The sequence below is a fragment of the Macaca fascicularis genome, chromosome 1, assembly GCF_037993035.2.
Source record: "Macaca fascicularis isolate 582-1 chromosome 1, T2T-MFA8v1.1".
Lineage (NCBI taxonomy): Eukaryota > Metazoa > Chordata > Mammalia > Primates > Cercopithecidae > Macaca > Macaca fascicularis.
Genome location: NC_088375.1, coordinates 149,999,983 through 150,019,494, shown reverse-complemented (window position 1 = coordinate 150,019,494; position 19,512 = coordinate 149,999,983). Strand labels below are relative to the sequence as shown.

Below are 19,512 nucleotides of genomic sequence, written 5' to 3'. Positions count from 1 at the left end.
TATAGGCACATGCCACCATGCCTGCACATTTGATTTTTGAATGCCAGTGATATCCAAGTCTCCACTTTCTGCTTCTCATTCTACCATCTATCTCTTTTTTGTGACCTCATGTATGCCCCTAGCTTCAATAGCCACTTATGTATTGGCTCTCAGATATCAATATCTATTCCAGACCTCTCTGTTGAGCTCCAAACTTATATATCCAAATGCCAACAGTCGCAGTCACATGGGTAGGCACTGCTTACCTACCTGATGACCCCTAATAAAAACCCGAGTTCATCCACATGAACGTGAATGGCTCAGAGACCCTTAAATTCAACATGTCCAGAACAATTCATTATCCCTGTGTCAGGGGTCCCTAAGATCACCCTTAAGCTTGATGAACTCACATGAACTAGAAGGACTCACAGGACTCAGAAAAGCTGTTATACTTGTGGTCATGATTTATTACTGCAAAAGGATACAGATTAAAATCAGCAAAGGGGCAGGCACCTGAGCAAAGTCTTGGAGAAAGCAAGCACAAACTTTCAGGTATCTTCTCCCAGTGGAGTCACAGCAATATGTGACAATACATGTGAAGTGTTGCCACAGAAGTTCACCCAAGACTTGGTGCTCAGGGTTTTTTGTTGTTTTTATCGGGGGTCATCACATAGGTATGCAGTGCCTACCCAAGTGACTGATCTCAGCTACTCAGACTCCAGCCCACAGGCGAAAAAGGCATTCACCATAAATCACATTGTTAGGATAAACTTATCTAGTCACACTGGTACAGCTTGGCCAAGGCCTCAGGAATGCAAAAGCACTCTTAGCAGGCAGAATGTATAAGACTTAGAGGTCATTTTCCAGTCTTGAAGACAGACCTTTGCTGGGGTTAACACACAGGCAACCCAGGTCTGCTGACTAGACTATTTTCTGCTCAATCCCTTAAAGCTGTTCTTTGTAAGCCCTTTCATCCACTGCTCTCTGAGCCGGAAATCAACCTAGATTATTTTACTTAACCCCGACATCCAATCAGAGTCTACCTGTAGGACCATGCCTTCCTCTCAGTCACTTCTTGCTTGGATTACTGCAACCTGGTCTCATCTCCATTTTGCTTTCTCTTCAGCAATACTCCATTTGGAAATTAGAATTGTGATAAATGCTATGACAGAAGGATATGCAGTTAAGGCATTTGTAATAAATGCTTTAATAGAGGGATACGCACAATGCTGTGACGAGAGAGAGAGGGAACACTCTGGGTCACAGTTGTGCTTGACCAAGCACATCACTAAGCCTTCAGGGTAAATTCAAAACTCCTTGAATCTGAGACCCTTTTAACCCGGCTCCTCTCTACCCCTCCCACTGGTCTCCCACACCCTTCACTTTGTTCATACAGAGCCATTTGTAATTTCCCTGAAGGTCACATGGTTCCACACCTCTGACCTTGTATGTTCTGTTCCCTCTATCTGTACTGTTCACTCTTCAATACTTAACTCAAGCATCCTCTCTGACCTCCTATTCCGCAGGCTAAACATGCTTCTCCCCTTCTTCCCTGCCTCAGAGCCCTCCAAAACTTTTATTGAGCACTTATTCAACTGCTCTAAGTGGCCCATTGGCTTATTTCCTCCAGTAGTTTGTTAGTTTCTGAGGACAATGGCCAAGTCACCTTCCATGTTAGAATCCCAGCACCTAGCATAGCAATCCTAATAAGTACTCAATAAACATTTGCCAAATGAATAAAAGAAAGTTCAGTTCTGAGAGCAGAGTTGTGACTGCCTCCCTACAGAGTCAGGAAAAGCTTTACAGTTGTAAGAACCATTTAAGCTGATATTAAAGGAAAATAAAATTTCATCAATTTTTTATTTGTCCGTAACCAAAACTTTATTGAAAAACACCAAAATAGGAGATCACTGCCGTATACCTTACAAAATCAAACACACTTATCTTGGTAGATTAACCAGAATTACTGAATTTATGATAAGGCTTTCTGGGACATAACACAAATTCAGGATGTTGTGTGGATCATTAGTGTTGCTTTCTTCTAAGTGAACACTCTTCTGTGAGCTTAGTGTTTTGTCCTGTAGGCCGGCACAACACTGTTGAATAACCTACACAAAGATCCACTGTCTTGAGTGTAACTGCCAAATTGGTTCATTTTGCCCACTGCCTATATAGAACCAATTTATCAAGACAGAAGCATTGCAACAGAGAAAGAGTTTAATTCACACAGAGCCAGCTGAACAGGATACTGGAGTCTTACTCAAATAGGCATCCCTGAAAATTTGGAGGCTAGGGTTTTTCAAGGATGGTTTGGCAGGCAAGGGAATGGGTACTGCTGATTGGTTGGGGGTGCAATCATAGAGGTGTGCAGAGTTTGCTTCTTGGTGGGGCCACAGGACTGGTTGGCAGGTCCAAGTGGAGCCATGGTAGTCAGAAATATAAAAGTCGGAAAAGACATCTCAAAAGACCAATCTTAAGTTCTACGGTAGTAATGTTATCTGCAGGAGTAATTGGGGGAAGTTGCAAATCTTGTGACCTCCAGAAAAATGGCTAGTAATTGTTTAGGTCTACACCTTAGCAGAGTTCATGCTCCTGTCATCCACCTAACCTGGTGGTCTTTCATTTGCTTTACAAAGGTGGTTTAGTTTTGGGGAAGGGCTGTTATCATTTAAACTATAAATTTCTCCCAGAGTTAGCTTGGCCCAAACCCAGGAATGACTAAAGCAGACTGGAGGTTCAAGGCAAGATGGGAGTTGGTTAGATCAGATAGATCCCTTTCACTGTCATTGTTTTTTCATTGTTATTTTTGCAAAGATGATTTCATGGACATGGCTGAAAAACATCATAATCTTGTGGCAACTAGGACATGTTATATCCACAAAGTAAGAATTTGAACTTTTCACTGGCCATTTCTTTTCCTTTTCCAAGGATGGATGCAGTAAGTCTCTAGCCAAAGGCATGTTGATCCTTTCTCAAGCTCAGCCCATCCAGACCTCTCAGGCAACACCCCTAGTGAGCAGCGTGCAATCAGGCACTTGCTAGTTCATCAGATTCAGTAGAAAATGTGCTATAAAATGATTCCTGGTGTTCACATGCCTTCTTCATCACATATTAGCTGTGTGGCGCTGGGCAATTTTACCTTTCTTTGCATTAGTTTTCTCATCTATAAAGTGAGTGTAACAATAGCTTCTGCATAGAGAGTTGTTAGGAAAAGTCAAATAAATGGCTTACTAAGGCTTAGTATTGTGCCTGGCACAGCAAGGGCTTGATGTATTTTTGATGGTTGTTTTCAATTTTTAAAGTTTCTGTCCCTCAAACAATACTTTGTTACAGATGTGTAGAATCAGGAAAGCTGGCATGGAATTTTGAAAGACTGTCAGCAGTCAGCATATGGTAAGTGGAGGGACAAAAGGCGCTCTTTTTTATCAACTCTGCTTTAATACAACACATATGTCCCAAAAAATCATGTTTTGCAGAATTATAGTAAAAATAACAGGACCTATGGGGAAAATGGAGTTAGGTGCACAGCAGTAAAAAATTTCATCAGGGCCGGGCTGGTGGCTCACGCCTGTAATCCCAGCACTCTAGGAGGCCGAGGCGGGTGGATCATGAGGTCAGGAGATCAAGACCATCCTGGCTAACACGGTGAAACCCTGTCTCTACTAAAAATACAAAAATATAGTCGGGTATGGTGGTGGGCACCTGTAGTCCCAGCTACTCGGGAGGCTGAGGCAGGAGAATGGCATGAACCCAGGAGGCGGAGCTTGCAGTGAGCCAAGATGGTGCCACTGCACTCCAGCCTGAGGGACAGAGCAAGACTGCATCTCAAAAAATAATAATAATAATAATTCATCACTGACTCATTAAAAAATATGATCCTAATAAAAAATGGTAGCAGAGTTTTATACATGTTAAGTGGTTAAGAAATGCAAAAACAATACCACAAACATGATACTCTACCTTGAAAAAGAATGGAAGTTAGCTTGTGGAAGTAGGGGTTGGAAGGGTTGCAGCTTGTATGTTATGAAGTGGTAGAAGGAGAGTTGTCTAAAATCCCAGGGGAAAATTGTAATGTCAGATAGGCATGAGTATTGTTTTTAATGTACATGGGAAACTGAGATAGATGGTGGTGTTAGTGGTGGTGAATATCCAAATTACTGATGGGCCTGCGGTAACCTAAATTCTTGCTTCCTCAGAAGAAAGAACTCGACAGAGGGGCTTAACGCAGAAAAAGAGACTGAGGCAAGTTTCAGAGCAGGAGTGGAAGTTTATTAAAAAGCTTTAGAGCAGGAAAGAAAGGAAAGTACGCATGGAAGAGACACAAGCAGGTGACTTGAAGGATAAGTGCGACATCTGACCTTTTGACTTGGGGTTGAACATACTGGCATACTTCCAGGGTCTTGTGTCCCTTTTCCCATAATTCTTCCCTTAGGGTAGGCGCTTGCACGCACAGTGCCCTCCTTGTGCTCGGGAGGTGAGCATGCACAGTGTGTTTAGGAAGTTGTATGCATGCTCACCTGAGGCTTTCTTCCCTCTTCTAGTGAAATGCCCCTGGGAGGCCATACTCCGCCATTTTGTCTCTTAATGCATATGTTAAAGTTCACTCACCTAATTCCTGAGATTTTACTGGAAGCTGATTACCAATTTCAAGTGTTTTTAATCTGGGAAATTGCCTCTCCCTGGTGCCTGCAATCAATTATCACGTTAGTGTGACAACCATGAACCATCAGGAAACTGCCTCTCCTAGGCCTGGCTGCCAATGATCATTTTTGACAGAGGCAGTGTGGTAACTGCCATACCATCATCTGATGGTCGCCTGACCTCCTGGTGGGTGGTGGGGGAGCCCTCTCCTGCCCTGCTCATGCCTGACTACCTATCTACTGTAACAGTAGACATTTGAGATGTATATTTGTTTTATGTGTTACTGTTTAGTTTGGATCAGCTGGGCAGTTTTCTGCATTCACTTAGTGTTTCTCACTAACAGAATCACATATAAGCTAAAACAAAATTTTGCATTATGCTCAAATTGTTTCCTAATATGTCAACTGCATTGAGACAAACTTGTGCTTTTTTACATGGTGTTTATGAGTGTTATAGGAGAGCTGACTATATATTAGGTTAGACCACAACTTGATTCCATCTTTTAGAAACTATACCTGAGGCATGAATTAAAGGAAGTACCTTTGTAGGGATTAGGGTTTGTGAACCCAAAAATATCTGAGATAGGTCTCAATTTAGAAAGTTTATTTTGCCAAAGTTAAGGAGAGGCCCATGACATAGCTTCAGGAGATCCTGGTGACATGTGCCCAAAGTGGTCTGGGTGTGACTTGCTTATACACTTTTTAAGAAGATGTAATATATCAATCAATACCTGTGAGATGTACATTGGTTAAATCTGGAAAGGTGGGAAAACTTGAAGCAGTGGCTTCCAGGTTACAGGTAGATTAAAAATTTTTCTGATTGGCAATTTGTTGAATGAGTTACATTATGTTGTGTTGTGTTGTTATGTTATGTTATTTTTCAGATGGAGTCTCCCTCTGTTACCCAGGCTAGAGTGCAATGGAGCGATCTTGGCTCACTGCCTCCTGGGTTCAAGCGATTCTCCTGCCTCAGCCTCGTGAGTAGCTGAGATTATAGGCATGCACCACCACGCCCAGCTAATTTTTGCATTTTTTTAAAGTAGAGATGGGGTTTCACCATGGGTCAGGCTGGTCTCAAACTCCTGACATCATGATCCACCCGCCTCAGCCTCCCAAAGTGCTGGGATTACAGGTGTGAGCAACCCTGCCACCTGAATGAGTTATTATCTAAAGACTTAGAATCAATACAAAGGAATGTATGGGTTATGATGATAAGGGGTTGTGGAAACCAACGTTTTATCATACAGCCTCCAGGTAACAGCCTTCAGGGAGCATAGATTGTAAATGTCTCTTGTAAGATTTAAAGTCTGTGTTGATATTAATGCTGGTTAGCTTTTCCTGAATTCCAAGAGGAAGGAGGGTATAATCAGGCATGTCTGACCCTTCCTTCCCATCATGGCCTGACTAGTTTTTCAGGTTAACTTTGGAATGCCCTTGGCTGAGAGAAGGGGCCCATTCAAATAGTTGGGGGGGCTTAGGATTTTATTTTTGGTTTACAGGTTCAACAATCAAAACTCAAGTTAGAGTTCTGCTTACTTAGACAGGGCTTCCACTATACACAGGGTGACCATTTGTGCCAGTTTCCACTGTGGTACAGGCCTAATCATGAATAGCTCCCCATTTCAATATCAAAAGTTTCTCATTTAGATAACAATTTATAGTCACTCAAGCTATAATTAGTGAATCCCAGTTGTACAGTACTTGGGGGTCTGCAAAACAGAAGGCCACCAAGTCCAGAGAAAGATTGTTGAGTCAACAGGAATGTGCACCTCCAGATTTTGGGAAACCACACCACAAGCAACTGTATCTCCGACGTACACCCCCTTCTGGCCCTCACTGCCAAGGCCAGAATTTGCCTCTGAGATTTACCATAGTCTTTTCGTTCCTTGTCAAAGAATTTCAATTAAAAGCATTTATGAGGCCAGGTGCGGCGGCTCATGCCTGCAATCCCAGCACTTTGGGAGGCTGAAGCAGGCACATCACTTGAGGTCAGGACCACTCTGAGACCAGCCTCACCAACATGGAGAAACCCTGTCTCTACTAAAAATACAAAAATTAGCTGGGCATGGTGGTGCATGCATGAAATCCCAGTTACTTGGGAGGCTGAGGCAGAGAATTGCTTGAACACGGGAGGCAGAAGTTGCAGTGAGCTGAGATCACACCACTGCACTCCAGCCTGGGCAACAGAGTGAGACTCTGCCTCAACAACAACGAAAAGCATTTATGAGTTGTTTCCTCAGATCTTTGCCCTTGATAAAAATGAAGACGAGTGCTTTGGAAATAAAAGGGCAATATGATTTTTAAAACTCCAGTTAAAATTTTTCATGGTTTAAGATCAAAACAGTTTCTTTAGAACATATGTGCCAAGGCTTTATGTGTGGCTAGTTGTTGGATTTCTAGTTTTCTTTGGGGCATTAACACAGAATCTCAAAAATTATTTGTTTGGAAAAGTTGAATTTCACTGATATCTAATTTACAGAGATTTTCCTTATTTATTTATTTATTTATTTATTTATTTATTTTTGAGATGAAGTCTCGCTCTTGTCCCCCAGGCTGGAGTGCAATGGCACGATCTCAGCTCACTGCAACCTCCCCCTCCCAGGTTCAAGCAATTCTCCTGCCTCAGTCTCCCGAGTAGCTGTGATTACAGGCACCTGCCACCATGCCCGGCTAATTTTTGTATTTTTAGTAGAGATGGGGTTTCACCATGTTGGCCAGGCTGGTCTCGAACTCCTGACCTTAGGTGATCCACCTGCCTCAGCCTCCCAAAGTGCTGGGATTACCACCGTGAGCCACCGCACCCAGTCTTCCTTATTATTTAATACCTCTTTGCTTAAAAGGAATAACATTACAAAATCAAATCAACTAGTTATCAAGGTAAAAGATTTTCAAGATAAAAGAAACTAAAAGTGGTTAGAAATTAAATTGATATTCCACAAAAGCTTTACACTCTTTTTGAAAATTGCATTTCATTGAGCCTCTTCACTAATTAAAAATGCATAATACAAGTTTAGTTTGAAATAATTCTGGGCTGAGAATTACAGAAGAAAAAAATCTCAAGGTAGGGTAAATAAATTACAGCATGTTATAGTCAAGTAAAAACTATACTTAGAGGTTAACAAAACCAGCCATAGTAGTCATGGCTAAGCACTAGCAGAGTCTAAACCTAGGGAACTCAGTTGTCTGACCCTATGCCTGGCTGGGATAAACAACTCACCACCTCGGTTTAGACATCATATATAATAGAAAATTGGATCCAAAAAGCCAGAATGGAGGGTTCTTGTTATCAGTTTTAGGGTTCTAGGGAATATGCAAACGTTTACTTTTTTCTAATGAGTACACTGGGCAGGGGTATGGTTTGCTTTAACAGAGCACTGTCAACAGGAATTAAACTGTCATGACAGACCAGAAACAAGAAAATCGATCTAAATGCAGATGCAACAGGGAAACTAGAAAATATCCAGCTGCCCTACATCAGCTGTATTCCTTCTAAAACTGAGTAAAAATATTCACGTTCTTTAATTCTACTACTATATTTTTCATGAAAAAATGTCTGCAAAAGGTGACTGAACCTTTTGGACAAAATGAGATATTTCTGGTCACTGTGACTGTAGCCACAGTGGGACACGGCACACAAACTGCCAAGAGTGAACAAAATGGCAGGGCAGAAAAATACAGGCTGGCCAGAGGCGGTGGCTCACGTCTGTAATCCCAACCCTTTGGGAGGCCAAGGGGGGCGTGGATCACTTGAGTCTGGGAGTTCAAGGCCAGCCTGTTCAACATGGTGAGACCCCATCTCTATAAAAAAATATAAAAAACTTGCCAGGCACCACTGGTGGCACACACTTGTAGTCCCAGTTTTGTAGTCCCAGTTACTTGGGAGCCTGTGGTGGGAGGACTGCTTGAGCCCGGCAGAGCAAGGCTGCAGTGAGGCAAGATTGCACCACTGCACTCCAGCCTGGGTGACACTGTCACACACACACACACAAATTGCAGGCAATCTAGATGTATCTTCAGATTACTCAATGGCCTTTTGAGTAACATAAACTACTAAAATAGCTATTTCAATGAAATCCTTAATACCTTAATTACAAAAAGGTAGTGGTCCAACCCTGAATAGATTTGCCATGGTAACCAACCACAAAAAAATGAGGCCAAGTCTTGCACATGCACCAAATGATCACTGCTTGTGATGTAGATTATAGGTGGCAGCTAATGGGTGAAGAATTTCACTTAGAAAGCCCTCCAAGCAGGCACTGCAGCAGTGTGGGAAAAGGTGGAAATTTAGCAAACCTAAGATATGGGTTAAAGTCTGGTCTTATCACTTAATAGCAGTTATGTGACCTTGGGTTCATTATTTAACACTTGAGTCTGTTATCAACTCTAAAAATAGGAAGGTTAAGATTCCCTGACAGTTGAAAAATAAAAGTGTTCTGCGCACTGTAAGATATTTTAGTAACTAAATGAGGAAAACTACCATTTGAACATTGAGAAACTTGTATTATAAAAAGGCTAGAATGTGTGAGAAGCTTTAAAATACATTCCTTCCAAAAATTAAAAATACTTGCTTTAATAATCAGCACTAAACCCCTTGCAGAGCAATGTGCATGGATGAAATATCTAGCATCAACTACATTCGGTAGCAGACTGTAAGTGCTCACCAAATAGCTACATGTTCTATCTATACCTCCAGTTTTGCTTGCAGTGAGGCTGTAGGTGGAAGGCATGTCTCTTTCAGGTCTGGCCCTTAAAAATATCCTACACCATCTGCTAGTCTGCTTGCTGTCTGATTTGGCAATGTTGGAGACCATGTGTTCCAGATGGCATAGCTAAAAATGGAGGATTGCCCAGTCCACACTGGACATTTCATGAGCATAAATTAAATTTATTAAGCCACACTGACTTAATGTTTAATTGTAGCATAACCTACTCTATCATGATACTCTATATGCAAGGAATTGAGATAGGGTTGGAAATACACATGCATAAGGATTCATGACAAGGTTCCTACCCTCTTGAGAAAGAAGAGTTTTAGGATTCTAACCCCAAATTCATAGTCCATTCACTCCAGTAAAGAAATGTGTTGTTTCATCAGTATTTCATATTTCTCATCAATAAATATTCTGTGCTGTTAAGCATTATATACTAGGTACATGTATTTCTGAAGCTCAAAGATATGAATGAGGTGGATCTTTATCAGGAGCTTCATGTTACTGACATTACAGTACTTCCTGAGCTCTCAGCAATCCATTATTTGTAAATGTTCAAAAAAACCTCAATCATTTGATTTTATATAAATCAAATAATTTAATCAATATTCACCCACTCTAATTTATATCCAGCTTGAAAAACACTGTATATTTAGAGAAAGGATTAGAGTGACCAGTTTCATTATCCTTATCTGCATGGGCCAAATCTTTGGGAATGCTTTTTCTACTAGATAATACATGTTCTTGAGGAGAGAAAATCCTACGCTGCTTTGCAGGTCAACATTTTGATGGTAGAAAACAAAATCTAGCAAACAATCATCTATTACATAGTACTTCACAAAGGAAATACTGCTAAGACTTATAAATGGAAGCCTAGCCACGTTACTGTTAGGAAACAAATGTGGCCCTGGAGCAGACCCATCAGTCCATGTTTTATGAACAGATTGAATGTGTCATTAGCATCTACCGTTGTTTATTACAATGTAGGTTTAATAGTTGGTCTTCCACTCAGCTCAGATTCTCAATAGCAGGCAGCATGCTTATCTGTCTTCGTATCTCCAAGGACTGGAAAGTAGTTGTAACCCTTGACATACAGTAGGTACTTCATAAATACTTATCAAAAGACTGAAAAAGGACAAACATAGAGAAAAGTATATTTACTAGACTTCCATAATCCATACTTACTTAAAATCCAATCTAGAAATAACATGACTTATATTAGGCAATATACTTTGAAGACCTGTACAACAGCGTAATCACAGCAGGGTCTTGCTAACTCACAAGTGTGTTCCAGGCATACATGCTGCAAAAACCTCTCTCCTGGGGTCCCAGGGGCTTTCAAATGTTCCACCAGGGGCAGTCAAGACTAGATTAACGGTGCTCTCTTCATCATGCGCACGAAATGTTTTCCCATAACACCATATTATCACAAGTCTATGAACAATTCTGGTTTGCTAAGGTAAGCAATATAGAACTCTTTCCAAATAATAGTATTTCAATTATGCCACGTAAGTAAACAATTTGCTGTGAACTGTCCTGTGTTCTAATCATTTAATACATTGCTTCTATAAGAAAATACTATTTGTTAAATTTTAGTCGTAATTTAATATCATTCTCATTATAGATTGCAGATGCAAATAATAGTGAACAAAATGTTTATCTCAATTTTTCTTTCACATTTTTATGCTTTGAAAATTCAGAATGGATAAAAACAAATGAAGTACAAAATATTTCAGATTTACATAGTGATAAACAAGAAAGCGCTTAAGATTATCAGGAGGACTTACAAATGGAAGTATACTCTAGAACCATCATCTATCATGGCTAAATGTGAGATTAGCACAGCTGTATTATTTGTACATTGCAAACACCTAGAAAGAGATGGGAAACAAAATCTTAGCAGTTTTGTATGTGGAGTCCTGGGTTTTCCAACAGACATCATTCCAACATTCTGAGATTAAAGTGACTGGGGATCGTTTTGGAGTTGGAATGTTTAACAAAAGTGATGTTGTTAGGTAAAATGTCCAACTTCTGGATCTATGCAGACATCAAAGGTGCAATGAGTCTGGCTTTCACTCTGCTGTTTCTTTCACACTTTAGATTTTAAAGTAAGTCTCAAGGAATTTTTCTTTCCAATTTGAGAACTCACTTTAAAATGGAAACACGCAACGAAAAACAGATGCTGCTTTCCAGAACTCCACTGTCATAAAATACAATATTTGCTAAAGAGATTTAAAAATTAGAATGCTTATTTCTTGCAAAGTACACCATGGAAAACCCTGGGGGGGAAATTCTTGACAAATGTATCCATTAACTGCATTTAAAACTTCTGATTGCCTTTTTTGACCATGTTATTGCTAAACAGCAAAACAAACAAAAAAACAAAAACAAAAACAAAAGCAAAAACAAAAAAAGCCTACATCCCAGCTAGATTTCTTCCTTTAGAATATGGTAGTGTCTTTGATATTTTGTACCATGTGTAATAGTTTAAATAGTAAAGAAGTGACCATGCATCAAGCTGAAGGTACTGAGTGACTAATGCTCAAGAGCTAGCTCTTTAAAACTATAAATATGGTTACTGTATTATGAGTATATCCACTAATGTCTCATAAGATACTCTTAATGATATCCTATCAGCCCTGAAAAAAATGGCTGCTGCTATGCAACTCCAAAGAGTTACATAGTTATGTATAGTGAATGGATAACACAAATAAGTGGCTTTTTTTGTTTTTTTAATAATATGAATTTAAAATAGCCACAAAGAGGGTGAGTGCATGTAAGTGGCTGAACTGCCAGTACAGGGGAAGGTAAATGGGCCTAAACTACGATACCTAGCAAGGACTGGATCTGTGCAGGCTTCTATGTACAGAGACAAGCAGGGTTAGGCACTTAAAGCTTTTTGATGAAAATCCTGGGAAAGAGCTGAGCCTACATTTATTACTATCAAAACAACAACATATTTTTCATGAAACATGCAATCAGAAACATTACAGAGACTGAAGAGAGCCTAAGAGTTTTCTGAAAATGAAATGACACATTTTTCCAGAGTATCATAATATCTCAATTATAAAATTTGATGGTTTTACATTATATTTCTTTAGTGGCAAATACCTCATTAAAAAATTATTAAAAAACGATTGACAATACAAAGCCCTAGTTAGTATACAGATATTACTATACTGGTACCCATCTCGTACGGAAAATATCACCATCTAGATATCTTAAATATCTTCTATCATCCAATATCTTAAACCAATTTCTTAAATTGTTTTATTCAAAGGTACTTTTGTTGTCTTGCCCCATTCCTCTATCAATAGTCCTTTTAAAAATTATAATATCTTACATATACAAAATAAAAATCTAATGTCATAAAAATCTCAAAAATGTACTGTTAGTAGTGTTGATTATCTAAAGAACTCAGCTTCGTGGAATAGCTTTCAATATTTATTGCCCAGATGTATTAAAAAGAATTCTTAAATGTAATGCATCAATGGTCCTAATACATCTGTAAACAGAATACCACTAAAAAAATTTTACTGGCATGAAATACTATACTTATGGTTGTGTGAAACTTTTAAATCTTAAAGCCTCTTAACATAATCATGTATATCTATGTACAAAACATACATAAATTTCACTTTAAAACATATGAAAGAGGTAATTTCAAATCACACTAAACATAATAAATATAGAACTTGCTTTGTTAAAAATCTACAGTATACATTCAAGTAAAGGCTAAACTTCCAATGCCAACTATATTTGAGACAAAATTAAACATTTACAATAATCAGTTTCCTAAAAGTGCTATTTTTAATACCTATAAGAGGAAACTCATTCTAGTGCTTTTGTTTCCATCCAAACATCTATACATTCCTTTATTCACAGAACCAGATGCTTCTGTTACTAAAAATACATATCCAAAGCTTTTATATCCTTTTAAATAGATTTAAGATTTCAATTCTTTGGGGGAAGACGGGGAAGTCCAAACAAACAACTTAGACCATCTTAAGTTATTAGAGATAATTGACTTTATGACACACCCTGTTCAAGTTAGATGTGAAATTTGATGAACATGTTAATGAAAACAATTCCAGTCCACATGTCTAAGGTAAGTCATCTTTTTCTACATGAGAATTTGTGTAGGTCAAGGAGCATCCACTATAGCAACCTTCCTGTGATCCAGGTCTTGACGCCACACTCCATTTTTGATTTGTACATTCTCCTCCAACCTGATTTGGTTTAATTTCTTCAGGAGTCATATTCAGTACATTGATTGAACTGTTGGGAAAAGAAAGGCAGATCTTAATGACTACCCTCTCCTTCTTTTATACTGTACACATGCCTGGATGTCTAAGGTCTCATTGCTTCCATGTCTTGTGCTAATTTACGTACATTTGGAGGACACATGATCAAAAACAGTAAAAAGAAGTGTTTCAAAATGGCGTAATTTATCACTTTTATCTATTTATTTTATTTATCCCTTTAGTCTACTTTGATGCATGCTGCCAAGTGAAGTTTAAGGTAGAGAAGCTTAAAGTAGAGCTTAAGGGTTTTGAAAGCTAATATTCCAAATGCCCCCGTTTTTCTGCCACTATTACTTATCTCTTTATATCTTCTTTCTTTACATGTCCACTTGTTAAAGTATGCTTTCATCTATCCATTCAGACAGATAGTTAATGAGTGCCTACAGAAGTGGCTAAAAGACCAGACTCTATAGCAAGATGGTTTTGGTTCAGTCAGCCTCAAAACAATAAATCTGCTTAAACAGTAACTTTAAGATCTATGCAGTTGAGCTAATGAATACTTTTTAATCAACTGAACATGTAATTTTTTTCACAAAAACTTTTCTAAATGTACATTTCTTGTGACTTTTGTTTAATAATTCAACCTCATAATGTGGCAATCTTTAAAAAAAATTAAGTTCAATTCTAAAAATCTAAGCCAAAAATCTAATTTAAAATTTTACTTGGAAAAAAAAAAAAAAAAAAGGCTGGGAGCAGTGGCTCACACCTATAATCCTAGCACTTTAGGAGGCTGAGGCAGCCAAATTGCTTGAGCCCAGGAATTCAGGACTAGCCTGAGTAACATGGTGAAACCCTGTCTCTACAAAAACTTAGCTAGTAGTGGTGGTGCATGCCTAGTTTAATCATTTGTACAAGGGATTCTGATGACCAAATTACTATAAATTTATTTACCAACAATTACAGTAATTCGGTCATCAGAATCCCTTGCACAAATGATCAAACTAAGTTTTGTAAGTAACTTATGCACAAGTCTCCTTGCCTGGAATCTAAGGCACAGCCTTTATGCAAAATTCCATTCTACAGTGAAAGAACAATGAGGATGTTGTAGAAATTAGCTACAAATACTCCTAATTATTTTGTTGTAATATTAATATAAACCGAGATCCAAAATGCTTCGGGAGCAAGAGAACCAAGTTTATAAAATAATTTAAAATGTGAAGAACCATGTCAGGCTGCACAGCTTCTCTATTAGTCATAAAACTTTTTTCTGTTTGTTTTACTCTTAGGGGCTAGTTAACAATGAATAGTTTAATTCCTTTAAGCTCCAAAATTATTTCTATGCCACTGATGTTGTTCAGTGGAGCACTCAGAAACAAAAAAAAGCATGTTTATATTTGTGTACATGTATTTTTATTTTTATGCTCACTAAATGTTTACAATGAACTAGGTACTGCTTTTAAGTACTTTACATATACTAACACTTAACTTGCAACACCCTATGATTTAGGTACTAAATGCTGAACTTTATTAAACATAAAACAAGGTCTTCAAGAGATATTTGTCAAATATTTCACAACTAAAAACAATGATATAAAAAGCTAAATATGTAAAATATATAAAAACAACTGAGACAACTATGTTATGCTATCTCTTAGATATAAAATGCATTACTTGTCAATAGTGGCTAGAATTTGCATCTGTGTCTATACAGATAGTTCTGATTGGTCAAATTTGGAAGTTTGATTAACATTCTATGTAAGAAAATACTATGAGCTTACACATTATCTTTTGATTGTAAAATAAACAAACTTTCACTTCCCATATTCAATTCATCTACTGGTCTAACTTCAAAATAGGTCCCAAATTCAAGCATTTCTACCTTCACATTATGACCCTAGTCCAAATTACCATTGTCTTTTCGTTCCCACTCCAATAGTGCCTCCTAACTGGATTTCCTGGTTTCTATTAGACTCCTACAATCTGTTTTCGGCATTATAAAACAGTACTCTTTTTCACTCTCTTAAAACTAATGTTTTTTCTACTCCCCTTAGAACAATATTTGACCTACAAATGCACACTAAAATATTTTGTAAATCAAATCCCAGATGTGTTGGGGGTGGGGTGGAGAGAGCGAGCAGAGTGGGATTATGTATGAACAATATTGATCATGAGTTAATAATTGTTGAACCTGCGTCATAGGTACACATGGGTTCATTATTTTATCCTCTCTGTATTTGTGCGTATTTGAACTTTTACATCTCTCCATCCTCATCTCACACCTCTAGGTCTTGGTCAGCACTGCAAATGAGGTGTGTCCCACCTCAGGGTCTCTACACTTGCCTAGAGTGCTCTTACCTAGCTCTTTTTCATCCCCTCTAACATTTACTTGGAGTCCTAATCCCCACACCTCTTAAAAGTCAACTACAACTTATAGTGTGTCCTCCTCCTCCTTTTAAAAGCTTCCTTTCTTGTTTTAAACTCCATCTATTTCATAATTCTTGGCCCAAGGGCCAGCTGGCTTCTTCAACCCTTAGTTCCACTCCAGTCTCTTAACACAGGCCGAGTTTGCTTCAAGCTCTGACTATTTTCCAAGGCCATTGTCTCCTCCTTTTAATTAAGAGCAAAGAGACTGCCACCATACTTTCTAACTTACCCCTCTGACCTTTTCTATTCCTCTCTATCTTACTAGGAATGGTCTACATGCTTTCTCTGCTTCGTTTAAAATTAATCTGGGAATTGGCGCTGAAGCAGAGTATTGGTATTATTTTAGAAAATGATATAGTAACTTGAGATAGAGGAAAATACCAAAATGTAGTAATTAAGAGCAAAATATGGGTTTCCCAGGGTGGAGAGCCACGTTTTTTTACACTGTCATCCTTGGGCACAGATTTTATCACTCAATATGAACAGGCATTTCTCAGTTCTTTGCCCTTCAACAACAATAAAATGGGCATGCCAGAAAAAAATGTTAAGATATGTACTCTACAAAAACTGTCAAAACAATATCCATCTATTTAATACAATTAAAGTACTTAAAATATTAATTCCTATAATTAAGATTATGTTCTAAATTATATCTTAAATGTGAAATAAAAAGACACACATCACATGATTTACCTCCAAGAGGACAAGGAACAGATCTACCTGTTCACCGTTGTATTCCCAGCATCTAGCACAGTGTCTTTATATACTGGACACTCAATATTTGTAGAATGAATAAATCATCTACTAAATTCCTCTCCAAAATCTCTATTGTTCCTAATACTACAGACACGCCACCTTCTCCTCAGCAGTGCAACTTTACCAATTTTTAGAAATATGTGAAAAGATCACCTATAGACAAATACCTATGTTCAGATACGCAGGAACGTGTCTGGCAAAAGTCTGAAGTGGAAGGTGAAGCAGGAAGAGATTTAGTAAGTTTAGACATGCAAACTGGAGACCCATTAGATACATTGTGAGGCTTCTTTTGCGGCTGCCTCGAGTGCACTGTAAGATTGTCCCGATCAGAACCTGTTGTAAAACAAGGAAGGGAAAAAGGCAGTACATACAGTGAGGCATTAAATATAGTGAAGGTAAATCATCAGGATGATTCATCTGCAGTTCTGAGTGAGGTAAGAGATGGAACAAATTCAAATTAATATCATTAATCTTGCTATCTTTGTTGCATAGTCCTCATGTTTCAAAGGATTTTTTTTTTTTCTTTTTTTTTTGAGATGGAGTCTTGCTCTGTCACCCAGGCTGGAGTGCAGTGGTGCGATCTTGCCTCACCACAAGCTCCACCTCCCGGGTTCACGCCATTCTCCTGCCTCAGTCTGTAGCTGGGACTACAGGTGCCCGCCACCATACCAGGCTAATTTTTCTGTATTTTTAGTAGAGACGGGGTTTCACTGTGTTAGCCAGGATGGTCTCGATCTCCTGACTTCGTGATCTGCCCGCCTCGGCTTCCCAAAGTGCTGGGATTACAGGCGTGAGCCACCACACCCAGCCAAAAGGATCTAGTTTTAAAAATATTTCTAGGCTGGGTGGGGTGGCTCACACTTGTAATCCTAGCACTTTGGGAAGCTGAGGTGGAATGACTGCTTAAGCCAGGAGTTCGAGATCAGCCTGGGAAGTATAGTGAAAGTTTGTCTCTACAAAAACTTTTTTAAAATTACCTGAGTACGGTGGTGTGTGCTTATAGTCTCAGCTACTCAGGAGGCTGAGGCAAGGAGGATTGCCTAAGCCCAGGACGTTGAGGCTGCAGTGAGCCGAGATGCACTCTAGCCTGGGTGACAGAGCAAGACTCCATTTTGAAAAAAAAATTCTAGATGTAAATTTTCAAAAACTTCACATTATTACAAACTCACAACAAAAGTCACTTTGGGTATGCACAGTCCCCCTTTCATCCTCACTTTGACTACAGTAAATAAAATATTAAACTTGATTTTTAGGCCAGGTGCAGTGGCTCATGCCTATAATCCCAGCACTTTGGAAGGCTGAGATGGGTGGATCACCTGAGGTCAGGAGGTCAAAACCAGCTTGGCCAATACGGTGAAAACCCATTTCTACTAAAAATACAAATATTAGCCGAGCGTGGTGGGCACACACCTGTAATCCCAGCTACTCAGGAGGCTGAGACAGGATAATTGCATGAACCTGGAAGGCAGAGGTTGCAGTGAGCTGAGGTCACGCCACTGCACTCCAACAGAGCAAGACTCCATCTCAAAAAATAAATAAATAAATAAAATAAAGTTGACTTTTAGTTATAATTAGAGAGCTCTAATTGGTGATTTCCAAAGTTCTGTATTAATAGTACATAATATTTTGTGATATGTAAATAATTTTATTTATATGCAAGTTCAAATTAAAGAGTTTATAAAGTACTCACTTCCTGAGAAGGCACTGAAAAGTTTCACATTTTCTGAGTTCTGGTGGTCAAAGGTAGTCATATTTAAAAACTGCTGCTTTAACCAACTGGCTCTTTCTTCTTCAAATGCCTTTCTCTACCATAACAAACCAAAGGAATAATGATCAATATTTCAACGTCCACACAGTTGCCATTTCACACGATTGCTCTAGCTATCTGTGTTTGCTCTCTGGCTATCTATACATACTTCTTATGTCAAATGAGTTAACCTAAAAAAACTAAGAATAATTTTGGCTCTCGTCTGTAATCCTAGTATTTTGGGAGGCTGAGGGTTGGTGGAGCACTTGAGCTGAGGAGTTCCAGACCAGCCTGGGCAACACGGCAAAACCCTGTCTCTACACAAAATACAAACATTAGCTGGGCATGGGGCACAGGACTACAGTCTCAGCTACTTGGGAGGCTGAGGAGGGAGGATGGCTAGAGCCAGGGAAGTTGAAGCTGCAGTGAGCCAAGATAGCGCCACTGCACTCCAGCCTGGGTGACACAGCAAGACCCTATCTCAAAAAAAAAAAAAAAAAAGCCAGGCGCAGTGGCTCATGCCTGTAATCCCAGCACTTTGGGGGGACAAGATGGGCGAATCACAAGGTCAGGAGTTCGAGACCAGCCTGACCAACGTGGTGAAACCCCATCTCTACTAAAAACACAAAATTTAGCCAGGCATGGTGGCGCGCACCTGTAATCCTAGCTACTCAGGAGGCTGAGGCAGGAGAATCACTTGAATCCAGGAGGCAGAGGTTGCAGTGAGCTGAGATCGCGCCCCTGAACTCCAGCCTGGGCGACACAGCGGGGCTCTGTCTCAAAAAGCAAAACAAAGCTGGGCATGGTGGCTCACACCTGTAATCCCAGCACTTTGGGAGGCTGAGGTGGGCGGATCCCAAGGTCAGGAGATGGAGACCATCCTGGCTAACACGGTAAAACCCCATCTCTACTAAAAATACGTTAAAAAAAAAAATTAGCTGGACGTGATGGCGGGCGCCTGTAGTCCCAGCTACTCCGGAGGCTGAGGCAGGAGAATGGCGTGAACCCAGGAG

At 39.3% G+C, this 19,512-nt stretch overlaps 1 protein-coding gene across 16 annotated transcripts in view; it reads right to left on the bottom strand.

The window, feature by feature from the left end:
• Positions 1 to 10,470: 10,470 nt before the first annotated feature.
• SSX2IP (SSX family member 2 interacting protein) overlaps positions 10,471 to 19,512 on the bottom strand; it is a 47,506-nt gene continuing 38,464 nt past the window's right edge. For 7 of the 16 annotated variants that reach the window (XM_065519441.2, XM_074002895.1, XM_065519439.2 and 4 more), the window contains exons 12-14: positions 18,443 to 18,557; positions 16,920 to 17,085; positions 10,471 to 13,606 (exon numbers count right to left, since the gene is read on the bottom strand). In XM_065519441.2, coding sequence (XP_065375513.1) covers positions 13,432 to 13,606; positions 16,920 to 17,085; positions 18,443 to 18,557 — 456 coding nt within the window. In that variant the 3' untranslated portion in view covers positions 10,471 to 13,431. The remainder of the gene's footprint in view (positions 13,607 to 16,919; positions 17,086 to 18,442; positions 18,558 to 19,512) is intronic. The other 9 variants (XR_012418238.1, XR_012418241.1, XM_074002907.1 and 6 more) reach the window with 2 other exon arrangements.